The following is a 16,019-nucleotide window of genomic DNA, read 5'->3' on the forward strand; positions in this document are numbered from 1 at the left end:
TTTGTTCTTGGAGTAGGGGCACTTTAGTCACTTTTTTGGGAAAGAAATTTGGGGAATTGAGAGGCATCATTGCGTAGAGCTTGTTGATACGAGTCCGTAGACAGGTGGCATGCTTAATTTCGAGTTGTAACGAGAGCGTAAAGGTCTAGAAACGAAAAAGACATATAGGGAATTTCTGGAAGGCTTATTTACTGTAGTGCCCCCTAAAACTTCAGTCAAATCTCACTTTACCCCTGTAGGGGCTTTTTCGTTCCAGCAGCTACTGATGGGCCTGGGCTGCTGTAAAGAGCGAGATGGTTGAAATTGCACCTTGAGTCTGAGTTCAAGGATCAGACCCCAAGAGTATTTCGAAATGGTAGCTGAGCCTTAGGAAACACCTTGGTCTTCTTCACCAGTGAAACAACAGTCGCTTACAGATAAATTCTTCGCTTAGCATGAGAAGCTTGTGGTATAGGAGCATGAGTTTAGCATGAGAGAGAGAAAGAGCTGCGATTTCCAAAAGAGAAGATGGGAGGAGATGGTGGAATATGGCTAGAAATTGCAGGGCTTTCAGGGATGAGAGATAAAGATTGCTCTATGGATGTATGTTTATGGAAAGAGAGGAAGAAGATGGAAGCATGGGTGGCTTTAGCATATTTCCAGCAGCTTGACGAAAGCTTCGTCAAGCTCCTGGGTTGCACGACAGAAGAGAAAATGGGAAGAGATGGAGGAGTAAGGCTCGAAATTGTAGGGGTTTCAGTGATGAGACATGATGCTTGCTCTCTAGATGTGGGTTTTGAGAGAGAAAGGAGGAAGATGGAAAAACAAACCATGAAATTGAAGGGTTCCAGAGGGGATGCTTGCCTCGATGAATTCTCATGGTTGCTGGGAGGCTTGCAGCAACCAAGGTGAGTTGTTTTTGCTGGGTAGGAAGTGGCTCCTTTTATAGGCACTGAAAACCTTAATTTTATCAAACCACCCTCTCCCCTTTTGCTTCACTTTCTTCCATGCCATCTTATTTGGTAAAACTTCCCTAGCCTGAGCATGTATGCATGAAGCTTTTTGGAGTTCTAAGGTCCTCAGGCAGCTGGACTTCTCCATGTGGGTGAGGAGCCACCCACTTTTGCTTCTTGTTTTCTCACCAAAGCTTGAAGAGAAAAGAATGGGGGTATTGGCGATAGTCAAAAGGTGATCAGCACATGGGTTTGCTTGGTTTTGATGGTTTTGACAGATATGCTGGATATTTTCCACAATGCTGGGCTGGGCTATTGGTATCTTGTTTCCAGCGGCCTATGAGTTTGCTCAAGTTGCTGGAAATAGCCTATTTGATCAAGGTGCTGGATATTTTGGCTGATGTGGGATTTTTCCAAGTGTTTGCAAGCCATTGGATATTTTCCTAAGCTATTGGGCCACTCATTCTCTCTCAGACTTACCCATATGTTTGAGCTCAAGGAATGGGCTTGAGTTTTGATGCTCCCAAGTAGCCCAAAACTTCCACTTCTTGGCACATCAATGGGTCTCCTAAATGCTCGTAACCATCCATACCACAACCCGCTCAGCAAGCGCCAGGCATTCGCGTGGCTTGGGCCCACTTAAGCTTGTAGCGTGGCATGTTGCTTAAATAAGGATTTTCCACTTGGTATTGTACTAGGCCGAAAATATATTAGGGCCCAGCCTTGGATTTTTTTTTGGGCCTCAAGAACCCCCTCAAAGTTAAAGTGGCCCACCTAACCTCCTTGACCATGATTTTGTGTTCCTCTTTACCCCTCACTGTTGTCTCCATTAATAACTCAGTCAATTTTTATGACATGGCATGACTATTTTAGTCTTTTTGCCACAAGTGATGATGTGACATGTGAATGTCCCACTTTTTTTTGTTTAAATTGATTTAAATATATAATAAAATATTAAAATAATGTAATTACTTAGAAAAATTAATAAATAAAAATCTTTTTTCTCTATGCTTTAAGACAAAAACCTACCCAGATCCAACTCTCCCCAAAGATCAATCTCTATCCCCAAAGAATGGCCTTATCCTTCCTCATTTCTCCTCTCTCTGCAGCCAACCACTGTAACATCAATTATAACCACACCCCCATCCCCACCAACCATACCATCAGAGGACCTGCACTACACGATCGAGCTTGAGACGTTGACGGTGAGCGTTGTCACCGCACTCTCTTTCTTTAAAAGTAGTCTGCTTCCTCTTCCACACTTTGACCGTCCCGTCTGCAGCCCCAGTGAACACAAACCCCTCGACGCTGGGGACAACAGAGTTGTCGTCGTGGGCGTGGATACATGAAACGGAGTCGGAGTGCTTGATCCAGAGGGTTTTCTGTCTTTTGTTTTGAATTATTGTTTAAAAAGCTAGTGATTTAGGGTCTGTCCATTTGATTTAAAGTAAAAATGTTTCAATTTAGGTATACAATGAGGGAATTTTGTGTTTGAATCTAGGGATTGAAGGTAGGGATTTGGGGATGATTAGATTGGAGACGGTCCCTGATAAAACCCAGAAATGCTTTGGTGGAGTGAAAGAGAAAATGTCCAACAACAAGAAGAGGAAGGCCAAAGGAAGGCGCAAGAGGAGTAACAAGTGTTTGGCTCTCAAGAAAGTGAAGGAATTGTCATTTGCTCCTATGTTTAGAATTTTCGAGAGATTCTTGTCTTGCTCTACTAATGTAGATGTTTTGAATTAAGTTTCTTAATTAAGTTTTTTTCATATATAATCCAAACAGTATGGTTGTTGTTTGTGCTTTTTGTTTATGTAATTTTGTGTTAGATATATAAAAGCTAAGAAGGGGAAGAGAAAATAGGGCCCCATATATATTTGGTTCTGCAATTGATATTTCTGTATGTACATGTTTTTATTTTAGAAATTTTCATTTGTCCCCCTCTTAATACTCTAAAAAGAAAAACCTACATGCTAGAAACCATGTAAATTCAAGACATTTGATTATTTCATAAAATAAAATAAAAACTATATTTTTTTTATGAAAAAAGTTGAAGACTTGAACAAGAAGAAGTACTAGCTAATGTTGTTGTTCTTCTTGTTGTTTATATTCTATTTCATGTTTTGGAAATTGGAAGGAAGAAGCATAGAGGAGCGGAGAAGGGCTGGTGAAGCCACCTCGGCTGGTGAAGCCACCTCTGCTGGTGTTGCTGGGAAGAGTTGGATCTGGGTAGGGTTTTATTTATTTATATTTTATTTTTAAAGCATAGAGAAGAAAAAAATTTATTTATTAATTTTTCCATTTTATTTACATATATTTTTAATTAAACAATTAATTACATTATTTTATATTTTATTCAATTTAAACAAAAAAAGTGGCCTATTCACATGGCACATCATCACTTGTGGTAAAAAGACTAAAATAACATTGCCATAACATCAAAACTAACAGAGTTATTAATAGAGATACGATGAGGGGTAAATTGAAACACAAAATCACGATCAAGGAGGTTAAGTGGGCCACTTTAACTTTGAGGGATAAAGTGAGATTTGACCAAAGTTTCAAAGGACACTACAATAAATAAGCTTTTTTGGAATTTGTTCAAAAACCCTAGAAATACCCTAGCGCTCCTTCTTCTTCGCGGGCGCTTCTCTCTACTCGCCCAACTCTCTCTCTCTCACCTCTCTCGCATCACACACTAGGCCAACCACTTTGGCAAGCAATTTCTCCCAGCTTCGGCCACCTCTGGCAACCATCCACCCCACAAACATAGGCCCCTGCATTTTTTTGGTTTTAATATGAAAATACCATTTTGTCCATGCATTTAACAGAAAAAGTTAACAAAATTGACGGCAAAACCATTTGTCCTAATGAAAGTGAAGTTAAAGGACCATGAGAACGATTTTGGAAATTGAGGGACTCAAATGCAAATCGGGTCTAAGTTCAGGGACTAATAAAACGATTAACCTGAAATAAAACCTTTGAATTTTATTTGAAGTCTTAAGCATCAAAGATTCTTTCACTAGCACCACCCCAGTGTTCTAGTAGCTCAAACATTTCTTTGATGGAAGGTCATTCAAGTCTTTTAATTTAAATTATGGAAATTCAGGTACTTGCTTCTTTTTATTACAAATGGTTCTTGAATTTTACGAAATTATCATATTTAGTCCTTTATGTTTTTTTTTTTTTTTTGGTGATATGGCTGGTCCTTAATGTTACTCCATGTACATCAAATTGTCCCTCCGTTAAAATTCCGTTAAATTAATGATGTGGCACATATGTAGAGCCGACACGTCTAATTAATGATAAAAAGCCACGTGGCTTTAAATATAAAATATTTTAAATATTGTAAAAGTAAAATTCATAAAACATTTTTAAAAACAAAAATATTTTAGGAAAAAAAAAAACTTGTAGCATCCCTACCCTCCCCCCCTCCTCTCTCTCTCTCTCTCTCTCTCTCTCTCCCCCTCTCTCTCCCCCCCTATGCGTTCTCCCTCTCCTTATGTTTTATTTCTCCCACACCCACAACCCACCCTAGCCCCTCCCACAACCTCCCACCCCACATCTCTGAGCCTTACACGTGACCCAACGCCCACACCCACAACCCGTACTACCCACTCCACACCTCCGAGCCTTACCTCTCTACCTCTCTCGCTCCCCCCTCTTCTCCTCTCTCCCTTTATCTCTCTTCCCTTTTCTCTCTCTCTATCTCTGGTTATTTTTTTTATAATGAATTTTCAAATTTTAAAACTTTTTATTTATTATGGATTTTAAGTTTTAAAATATATTTAATTTATTATGTTTTATATATAAGGTCACGTGGCTTTATATCATTAGATGTGTGGGCTCTACATATTAGTCACGTCAGCAATTTAATAGATTTTTTTATGGAATCTCAAGAACTATTTGTGATATTACACTTAGTAGCGTTAAGGACCAACCATGTCACAAAAAAAATAAAGGACCAAAAATGATAATTTCACGAATCTGACCATTTCTGATAAAAACCCTAATCAATATTATAGTGAATCATTTTACCTAGAAAGGACGCTGTCAACATTTATTACGAAATGTGAACAAAAAGAAATTTATTTCAAGGGTTAATCATTTTATTAGTCCTCCAACTTTGACCGAATTTGCATTTGAGTACCTCAATTTTCAAAATGGTACCCTCGGTCCCTTAACTTTAGTTTCGCTTGAACAACTAGTCCCACCGTTACTTCTGTCAATTTTTTTGTTAAATTTAAGAGTAGATGGGTCTTTTTAGGTTGGTTTTGAGGGACCAAAAAGACTTTTATCTCTAGAACAGAGTAATTGGAATTCTCCATGGTCACCACCACTGGATTAACCTTACTTGTCTTGCCCTTTGCCCACCACCTGGAAAAATCCAAGCTTGGAGCCATTTTTGCTTTAACCTCTCAGTCTCAACTGAACTGTTATGAAGTACAAAAGTAGGTTACCAAATCCAACTCACAGAATCTTGAACCTCACTGTGACCAGTAAATCTGCAGAAATTAGATCTCAGCATTGAAATGCTCAAAAACCCATTTCAGGTATAAGCACATAAAAACAGAGCCAACACTAAAAATTGAAAATTTAGCAGGAAACCTTCAAACTCAGAGACCAAATTAAGAAAACTCACAAACCCATTTGAGGCCTGGTTAAAAGAACCAGATCCAACACTGCAACAACTTCACAAAACCAGTTCAAGCCTCAGCATTTCAAACCAAATGCAGCAAAATAGAAAGACAGAGAGAGAAGTGTGTGGGTGTTTCTTACGAGGAATTACCATTATGGGGAAATGTTTTTAAGCATTTGTTCAACGGTTTTAGTCACCTGATTAGCCCATTAAAGAAGCAAACACAGACCCCATATTACCTTTCCACATATTACCATTACTGGTTTGGAATAAAAGTGCCTCTAAATCCATAATTCATTATGAGAAGTTGTCGTCGCATGTGTGTTGGCTTCTCCTACTAACCTAAAACAATACAAAAAGTTATCAATTGAAAGGAACACTGGAACCACCACTAGAGCCTACAACCTACAGCCATGGTGGTTATGGTCTTCTAACTTTCAGTTTCAAAGAGAACCAGGAAAAACCCCTGGGCGAAGACGCTCACTTTATCTGCAATGATGCCCAGACCATCGGAGTGGCGGACGGGTCGGCGGCTAGGCCAGGAAAGGAGTCGAAGCAGGCAAGTAATCTGCTCTCCAAGCTTCCAATCTTGACGATTCCAACTTTTACTCAACCAATATGCGAGTTGCAGAAGCGGATTGCAATTTTTGGTTCTTTAAGTTTTTGGCGGCAGGCTCTTCAATTTAGAGAGAAGACAAGTTGCAGAAGGGAGATAATAAAACCAACCTAAAAGACCCATCTACCCTTAACTTTAACGAAAAAATTGACAGAAGTAACGGTAGGATTAGTTGTCCAAACGAAACTCAAGTTAAAAGACCACGAGTACCATTTTGAAAATTGAGATACTCAAATGTAAATCCAATCAAAATTAAGTGACTAATAAAACAATTAACCCTTATTTCAATGATATCTTATATAGTTATAATTATTAAGTTGGGGCCATGCATGCATGCATGCATGTTTGACTAGTAATAGAGGAGTGGGTAAGAAGCCTCTTTTGTTTAATTAACCATAATTCAAACAATATGTTGCTTTGAATAATATCTTATTAGTTGAGTTAGAATTAAGGTCATTACTATTAATTGAAGTAAAATTGCCCTTTGAGCAGTTGAAATAGCCATGCCGTGAACTAAGCTTCTCCCTAATCATGGAAAGCCCAAACAATTAGTTTTCGTTAAGTAAGTTAACTGTGCTTGTTTTTTTTTTTGTTTTTTGTTTTTCCTTTGTTTGCAAGATAAAATGGCTTGAGAAATACTGTTTGTCATAGCACAAAGTTATACACTTTCGGTTCATAATTTTGACATGGATATGGACCAAACCCATTTTATACTTGATAGTAAAGTTAGAAGAACTGCGACTGGTGCTTGCTTTAGTTATCTGAGTAGTACTTGTTTATTATATTATAATTATTATTTTTTGTGGTCTTAGAAACTGGAATTCATTCAGTACTTGTTAACTAATTAGACGAGTAATATACGATGCTATGGTAGCACACTAAGAACTGTACGGCACACTAGCATTAGTATAGTATGTGTAAATTTAGTATATTATCGCATCTCTAAATAGAAAAAATTCTTTAAAAAAAAAATAAATACTGTACAGCACATAGTTAGTACACTAATGCTATGCTATTGTGATCTTAACATGTAAAATTTGCGATTGGTGCTTATTACAGAGAAGACTCTTCCAGATTATCGATAGATCCCTCATTTGTCCATGTAGGAATTAAGGATAGTTTAAGTAGTGGGCCCAACACCCATCGGATGTCCGTCATGCTCACTTCTCTCGAGTTTATCCAAACGGAAATCTGAGAGTGGGTCTTGACAAATAGAGTACAACGTACATATTAATAAAAACAAAATAGTAGTCTATATATAGCAACACTTTTCAAGGCATTACGAATGTATCTGCTCATTCTATTGTTTATTTATTTATTATTTTTTTTAAGAGAGCATATTCTATTGATGTTAATTCAAAGCTTCCTCCAGACTAGCTTAATGCGGTCGCTACTTACAAAAGCAGGAATGCATATTCTTATAAAAATGCATTAATTATCCTCATATTCGGACTTACTGAATGCCATTTCTTCTGTTTGGTCCGTTATTGCATCAACTCCCAACCTAATTATTATTATTATTTTTTTTTTACTTTGGGTTTTCTTTTACTGTTTTTTACGAGGGGCATTAATTTTGTACCAACTCATTCTATGCTTTCTTGGAGGAAGGCAATGTGATTGTGACTCAAGTAGTTAAGAGTGTTTACCCTTGCATTCGAGATTCTAGGTTCAATTGTCTCTTCCCCAAATCGCTCTTGTATATCAAAATAATATTAACAAAAAAAAGAAAAAAAGAAGGAACATAAAAAGTTTCAACATATATATATATGGGATAATGGAAGATTTGAAAGAGAAGAGATGTGGCCAATGCGGGGTTACTATAGTGGCTGTGACCCTCCCCCTTCTCCCCTGCTTGGCACCCATGATAGAAACTCTAGGTTGTCTTTCCTCCTAATGTAACCACAAAAAAAGAAAAAGAGAAGAGAGGTGTAAACACATAATATTTAAGTTAATGGATTAACTTGAGTTCCAAGGAAGAGAAGGGCATAACAATATAGCTAGCAAAAGAACCGTACATTTAAAATAAGGTGCACATACAATGAATATTGGAAGCCATGTGAGGGTTAACTATAAGCAACAACCTACCTGTACGTACAAGAAATAATGAAAAGCATATTATATCCCTTCCTCATGTAATATAAGTAGCAACCTAAGTAAACTAATTTCGGCGCCCTTTGCTTGCTTTGTCATTTTCATTAACAAATTCATTAGATTTCAAGCCTATAAATATAAACAATCGCATCGTCAATCTCCAACTCATTAACCTCTATCTCTATATCTCTATTTCTCTCTTACTTCTATCACAAAAAAAATCGGAAAAAACCAAGTCCTGGTGTTCAAATGGCAAACTCCACAAGCCTCATTGTTCTCTCACTTGCTTTTGTCTTCATGATTAACTCAGCCTTAGCCGCTAAAGCCCCATACAATGTGGCCAGTTTAGGAGGCAAAGGAGATGGGAAGACTGAGTCAACCAAAGCCTTCATTTCTGCATGGGCCAAAGCTTGTGCCTCGGCGGAGCCGGCTGTCATTTACGTGCCGAGGGGGAGGTTCTTGCTGCACAATGTAGTGTTCGCCGGGCCTTGCAAAAATAACGCGATCACCTTCCGCATTGCCGGCACTCTTGTAGCCCCATCCGATTACCGGATCATTGGAAATGCCGATAACTGGATTTCCTTTGAGGATGTGGAGGGGGTTACTATATCTGGTGGAATTCTTGATGGCAAAGGCACCGACTTGTGGGCTTGCAAGGCAGCAGGCAAGAGTTGCCCCAGTGGAGCAACGGTAATTAATTAACTAGTTTAACTATCAAGTTAATGCATGTGCTTTTAGCCTTATATAATGAGCATGCTTAAGAATTGATTTTGCGGCTAATAAATTTTGTGTGCTACATCACATGCGCAGACATTGAGTTTTTCTAACTCCAACGACATCAAGGTTAGTGGCGTGATATCCCTAAACAGCCAAATGTTCCACATAGTCATCAACGGCTGCCATAATGTGAAAATGCAAAGTGTTAAAGTTTATGCCTCCGGACAGAGCCCCAACACTGATGGCATTCACGTCCAGATGTCATCGAGCGTCACGATTCTCAACTCGAAGATCGCAACGGGTGACGACTGTGTCTCAATCGGTCCCGGTACTTCAGATTTGTGGATCGAAAACATTAAATGTGGACCCGGCCATGGAATCAGGTAGAGGATGGCAAAATTATATGCATGAATGATTGAATTATATGTTCTTTATGTTAAATTAAAATTGTTTTGGTTGGTGTTTCAGCATTGGGAGTCTAGGCAAGGACCAAGAAGAGGCTGGTGTGCAAAATATAACAGTTAAATCGATTACCTTTTTCAATACTCAAAATGGTTTGAGGATCAAATCGTGGGGGAGGCCTAGCACTGGATTTGCTAAGGACATTCTTTTCCAACATGCTGTAATGCTCAATGTCCAAAATCCGATTGTTATCGATCAAAATTATTGCCCGGACAACAAAGGCTGCCCTGGTCAGGTAAGATAATTCGATTACAACTAAATATTCTTTTCTTTTATGCGCCCAGCAGATAGTTGTTGAATTTTTTATTTTTTATAAACAGGTCTCTGGAGTTAAAATCAGCGATGTGACATACCAAGACATCCATGGTACATCGGCAACAGAAGTTGCAGTTAAGTTCGATTGTAGTTCCAAGTACCCATGTAGCAATATCAAAATGGAGGATGTGAAGCTCACTTACAAGAATCAAGTAGCTGAAGCTTCATGTAGCCATGCAGCTGGAACATCTCAGGGGACGGTGCAACCTACAAGTTGTTTGTAGGCACGAAAAATGCAAACAAATTTATTTATTGTTTGTACAAAAATATTATAGCAAGATTTTTAGTGAATTACGTAGGTCAATTAATGAAGTAATTGCTTGGTCCTGTGGCGTTGGCAGCCCACATTGGGTTTCCTTTGAGCCTGGTCTTGCAATCAATCTATGGGTATCTGTATCATAAAAGTACCAAGACGTATTATTGTTGAGAGTATTTTTGCTCATCACTTTAACTTAATGTGTATCTTTACCACCTTTCTCAAGATTTAACTCATATTCATGAGTATAACAATAGTTAATTATTTACTTTTTCATTTATTTTTCCAATCACAATATTATGAGAAAAACAATACTTTAATCATATATTCCGGGATTTACCCTTCTTCACTTGTAGCACAACTCACTCTTTCATTTTCCTTGAAAAGCTTTAATCCAGACAATAAACCCCATTTTTTCCTGCGGCCTAGCGAAACCCCCTAATGTAATGGTTTTCAATTTGTGCAATTTTTATGCAAGGATAATTATTGAATGATGACTTAAAACATAGACAGTTCGTATATTATTGGACGACTTCTTCGGAAAAAACGCCAGTTACTGTAAAATTCATAATGGACCCTACAAGATATCCCTCAATAAAAGAGGATTATATTATTTAAGAAAACAACGGCATCTTATTTGTGAAGTGTAATCTAATGATTAGAAGGGTCTAGTTGGAGATTATATTTCAAAGATAATCCAAGCAAAAAATGGGATAAACTATAAATGGTTTAGCCATTTAAATGATAAAACAATTTTCTATTTGAACCATTTTCTACGAGAATGACCCTTGAAGAAGAACCTAAAATATGAACTGTCTCCATCATTAAATTGAAGAGATATTTAGCCATATACCTATTTTTAGTACTAATAATATAGATAAACCCTACACAATTTAATTTCTATAAACAAACCCCAAAAAAACCCAACTAGCCCCATTGAAATTAATTTTGATTATTAAATTACTTTGATGCCCTATTGAGTGTTTTAGGTTTTTTTAATGAGATTTTGAGGTTGGGTTTATTTTAAGAAATTAATAGCAGTTTTGTAATTTGAAAGAAGTTAAAAGTCTTTTTGTTATGTTGTAAATAAGTATGTGTGTTTCTAAAGTTTCATTTCATATAGGGGTCTTTTTATTTATAATTTAGACTCCTATATTTGGTATAATAGTGAATCTCCATAAATTGAATTGTGGGATAGTCTTAAGAAGAATGTTCTCTTTTTTTTTTCTTTTTTTTTTCTTTTTTTTCTTTTTACGAAATTAGGTATATATAGACCCAATGTTAGAAAAAAACCCACGTAATTTCAATTTTTTGATATAAACCCATTGACTACCATGACACGTCAACAAACTTCTGTTATAACTCTTTTCTTTTTATTTTTCAAGATATGTACAAATCCCATACTGATCTGATGGTGTGCATATATACATAACGGTCAACCCCAATCACATGGCTAAACTTGCGCGAAACAGGGAATCCCTGAAACAAGCAACCTGCATTCATGAGTAATATTGTTGCATAGCATATACATGTGCATCCCAAAAACACTGATATATGTTGTATCTGTATATGTGCATGCTAATTGTATTATGCATACATATGAAAGAGGAGACATTATTATTTTGTTTTGGTGCCAAAGATAGGAAGGGGGAAGGGAGATATTCTCACACACGGATATCACGGGAGCGTGAAACTAGAACCAACTGAAAGCACTACAAAAAAAAGTGGCAATAATTACCATTTTGTCATTAATTTTGGTGGCTGTTGTGGGGGTTACTAAAGGCTTTAGTCACTGGAAAAAACAAAAAAGGTGATTGAAAGCCTTTTAGTCACTAAAAAAGTCAAAAAAGGTAAGTAAAGTCTTAATAACCCCTACAACAATCATCAAAATTAGTGACAAAATGGTGACTGTTGTCAATTTTTTTTTTGTAGTGAAGCACACCAAAGATATGAACCAATCCAACTAACACCTCATTAGTAAAGACGAGACATATTTATGTGCTAAAAAAAACTTCAGGCCAAGACAAAACAAAATGTATTATCGATGGTCATGTGAGAATCCCAGCTTAAACGGAGCAGATGCAGATGCACTAGTATAAATTACTCAATATCTCTTCCTTGTGATGATATCTCATCTTCAAAAAGGCAACGAGGCAATAATTGAATTGAAAATAAATTAAAGAGAAAATTAAATTCCTTATCTTAATAGTACACCGTACATATACACCAACAAAACATATAGTACATTTTTCAACAACAACTATAGCAATCATTTCACGCCGACACCACAATGCACATGGGATTTGCATGTTGAATTTTGACATTGATAGCTACTTGTTCATATGACAATTGCGTAGCTGATCTTCTTAATTTTCCTCATCATATACATGTATATCGATTATGGGTGGGTCGGCTATGAAATTTTGAGAATCATGTGCGAAACTTAACATTCGACCCTCACATGATGTAATACGAGAATACTAAATTTTTTGAAAAGGGATTGAACCTTTAGATCTAAACTGTAAAGAGAATAATTATTTCGTTGAAATCAACATATGCTAAGCATAATAATTTGGCTCAAGCCAATTATATATACAAGCATTTGTCAAATAGAATATGCTGCTCTTTAAAAAATTGTTTGATCAAATATATTCAACAGTTTATCCAATTATTATTATTATCATAACATGGCTTTGAGCCCCAAATCATGGGGGCTCACATTTGGCGTGTATTCTGCTTGATTAATTATTTAACACATCCGTATTATTAACCAACAAAGTTCTGACCTTGAAAAGCCCCAAATCATGCCCTAAACTAATGAAAGCCGGCATGCAAAAAAATACTGAGTTAATAGTATGTTTATAAACTTGAGATCGAAGTTAACATAAATCGGAGTGAACATAAATCGAAGTGAGTATGAATTGGAGTAATCTGGAAGCAAAAAGAAAATGGAGTTGATTTCCATTAAATTGTTAACTAAATTGTCAAAAATCGAAAGGAAAACCATTGTGTCTAACCACTACCCCCTCCTCCCATCCCTACAAAAACAAAGCATTATGTATTGATGTTTTCAAACCACGAATTGTTAAATAACGAAATATTTATGGGAATAAATTATATAAATAATGGAACACCGATGCTATAATCATGTGGATCAATGTAGAAGATGTGGTGTGTTCAAATCAAACAACCAGTTTTTCTTGCATCTTATGCGCTAGCCCACACTTTGCACAAGAAAGGGGCGAAAAATTAAAAAAAGTGCAATATATGTACGACGTAAGAAGCAGTTCGTTAGGCTGTACTTTATTAGAATCTTCAGAGACGTCAAAGACAAATTATGTCTGAATTAACAGTAACTAACTAATTGACGTCAAAGACAAAGACTCCCCAAAAACCCACTAGTCCTTTTTTCTTTTCTTTTTTGTCAAAGTTAAGAAAGAGAGGGGGGGAAACTCACACACACAGGTACCATGACTTGAACTTAGGATTTGTTGGAAGCACACTAAAGACCTGGACCAATCGAACTAACACCCCATTGGTACTCACTACTTACTAGTCCCATTTTAGAGAGACTAAAGAGGGGTGCATGTGAACAGCAAACTAAAGGCAATGGATTAACTTGTGGTTCAAGGAAACGAAACACATAAAATTAGGATTAGCACCGTACCCTAAAACATGATTCAAAGAATGAGGATGGGAGGTCATGTCATGTTTTGCTAATATTATTTGTACAATCTACGTGGCAAGTAGCAAGCTACGTAAGGTCATTTTCGTAAAAGAGAGCTTCAAAATAATAATGAAAAAGGTCATTTCGGCGCCACTTTCTTGCTTTTGTCATTTTAATTTGCAACCTCATTACATTATTTGAAACTCATAAATACCCCCTCAAACCGTTTCAACTTCCTCACAACCACATTTCTCTCCACTCCAACTCATTTTGCTTCTTCATCTCCATATATCTCTTAAAATTTCATCACAAAATCAGTGGAAAAACCCAAAGTAGCGCGCAAATGGCAATCCCTCGAAGCCTAATTGTTCTCTCACTAGCCTTTGTGTTCATGATCAACTCAGCCTTGGCCACTGCGGTTACATACAATGTGGCCAGCTTAGGAGCCAAAGCAAATGGCAAGACTGACTCCACCAAAGCCTTCCTCTCTGCATGGGCCAAAGCTTGTGCCTCTGTGAAGCCTGTTGTCATTTACGTTCCGGCAGGGAGGTTCTTACTTCGCAATGTGGTATTCAGCGGGCCATGCAAGAACAATGCCATCACCTTCCGCATTGCTGGAACCCTCGTGGCCCCATCCAATTACAGGGTCATTGGAAATGCCGATAACTGGATTTTCTTTCAACATGTTAACGGGGTTACGATATCGGGTGGAATTCTTGACGGCAAAGGCACCGCCTTGTGGGCTTGCAAGGCCTCGGGCAAGAGTTGTCCCAGCGGAGCAACGGTATTTAACTATATTACTTATCAAATTATTGATGACATGCAAACCATTATCTCTCTGATTAAGATAATGAATATAATATGCTTCCCATGCATGTGCTTATTGGCCTTATATGATATATATTAGTAATAATTTTAAAGGTCAACGCAGGGACCGTTTGGGTTATCTTTGTTAATTGCTTGCATCACGGGTTTAGAGATATAAGCAAGCTCATATTTCGTAAAGTTATTAAAGACACATGATATATGTAATCAAGAGCCTGATGAAGTATGTTTGTGCAGACATTGGGTTTTTCCAACTCCAACAACATTAAGGTGAGTGGCTTAATATCCCTAAACAGCCAAATGTTCCACATAGTCATCAACGGCTGCCACAATGTGAAAATGGATGGTGTTAGGGTTTCGGCGTCCGGCAATAGCCCCAACACCGATGGGATTCACGTTCAAATGTCATCCGGTGTTACCATCCTCAACTCCAAGATTGCAACTGGTGATGATTGTGTCTCAATTGGCCCCGGAACCTCAAATTTGTGGATCGAAAATGTTGCATGTGGACCCGGTCATGGAATAAGGTATGAAGTCAAAATATGCATCTATGATTGATAAAACTAACAAGCTGCCTAGTATGCAATAATATATATATATATATATATACACTTCACAGAATGTACATTTTCATTTGTGGGCTTTATATTTGTGAAGGTAACATTTGTTTTGGTTGGTGGTTCAGCATTGGGAGTCTAGGCAAGGATCAACAAGAGGCTGGTGTGCAAAATGTAACAGTTAAAACGGTTACTTTTACTGGTACCCAAAACGGTTTAAGGATCAAGTCTTGGGGGAGGCCGAGCACTGGGTTTGCTAGGAACATTCTTTTTCAACATGCCGTAATGATCAATGTCCAAAATCCAATTGTTATCGACCAAAACTATTGCCCTGGAAAAAAAGGGTGTCCTGGTCAGGTAAGATATCAACACAACGCCATTTTCTTTGACAAATATAGCCATCAAATGATTATACGTGTCTAATTTTAGAACGTACCAAAAGCATTCATAACCACTTGCTCTCATTCGATAATTTTTGTGTTCGTTCAAGCAGGTTTCTGGAGTTCGAATTAGCGATGTGACATACCAAGACATCCACGGTTCATCGTCAACAGAAGTTGCAGTTAAATTTGACTGTAGTTCCAAGTACCCTTGCAGCAAGATCAGATTGGAGAATGTGAAACTTACTTATAAGAACCAAGTTGCTGTAGCTACATGTAGCCATGCAGGTGGAACAGCTGCGGGCATGGTTCAACCTACAAGTTGTTTGTAGAGGGCAAATACAAATTTTTGTATTAAGTCTGAATCATCGTGAATCACATAGACGGAAATTTAAAATTTTGTCTCTAGTACAGTGGACAAAAAGAAGTAGAATTGTACGAAATTATAGGGAAATTTTAGTGTTAGGTCAATGAAATTGAAGTCATTGCTGGCGATGGAAGCACATTATTGGTCTTCCTTTGACCTGGTCTTGTAATCAGCTAATTTCTCCAAACCCCTCGAATT

The 16,019-nt window shown here is 37.4% G+C and overlaps 2 protein-coding genes across 2 annotated transcripts; both read left to right on the forward strand.

Annotated features, from left to right (window-relative positions):
- Positions 1–8,524: 8,524 nt before the first annotated feature.
- LOC117625923 (polygalacturonase-like) lies at positions 8,525–9,993 on the forward strand. The gene is made up of 4 exons (XM_034357515.1): positions 8,525–8,965; positions 9,086–9,375; positions 9,461–9,689; positions 9,775–9,993. Exons 1-4 carry the CDS (start codon positions 8,525–8,527, stop codon positions 9,991–9,993), a joined length of 1,179 nt encoding a protein of 392 aa, XP_034213406.1.
- Positions 9,994–14,035: 4,042 nt separating this feature from the next.
- Positions 14,036–15,786, forward strand: LOC117625945 (polygalacturonase-like). Its single transcript, XM_034357548.1, has 4 exons — positions 14,036–14,476; positions 14,755–15,044; positions 15,203–15,431; positions 15,568–15,786. Exons 1-4 carry the CDS (start codon positions 14,036–14,038, stop codon positions 15,784–15,786), a joined length of 1,179 nt encoding a protein of 392 aa, XP_034213439.1.
- Positions 15,787–16,019: the final 233 nt, after the last annotated feature.

Source organism: Prunus dulcis, chromosome 4 (assembly GCF_902201215.1).
Source record: "Prunus dulcis chromosome 4, ALMONDv2, whole genome shotgun sequence".
NCBI lineage: Eukaryota > Viridiplantae > Streptophyta > Magnoliopsida > Rosales > Rosaceae > Prunus > Prunus dulcis.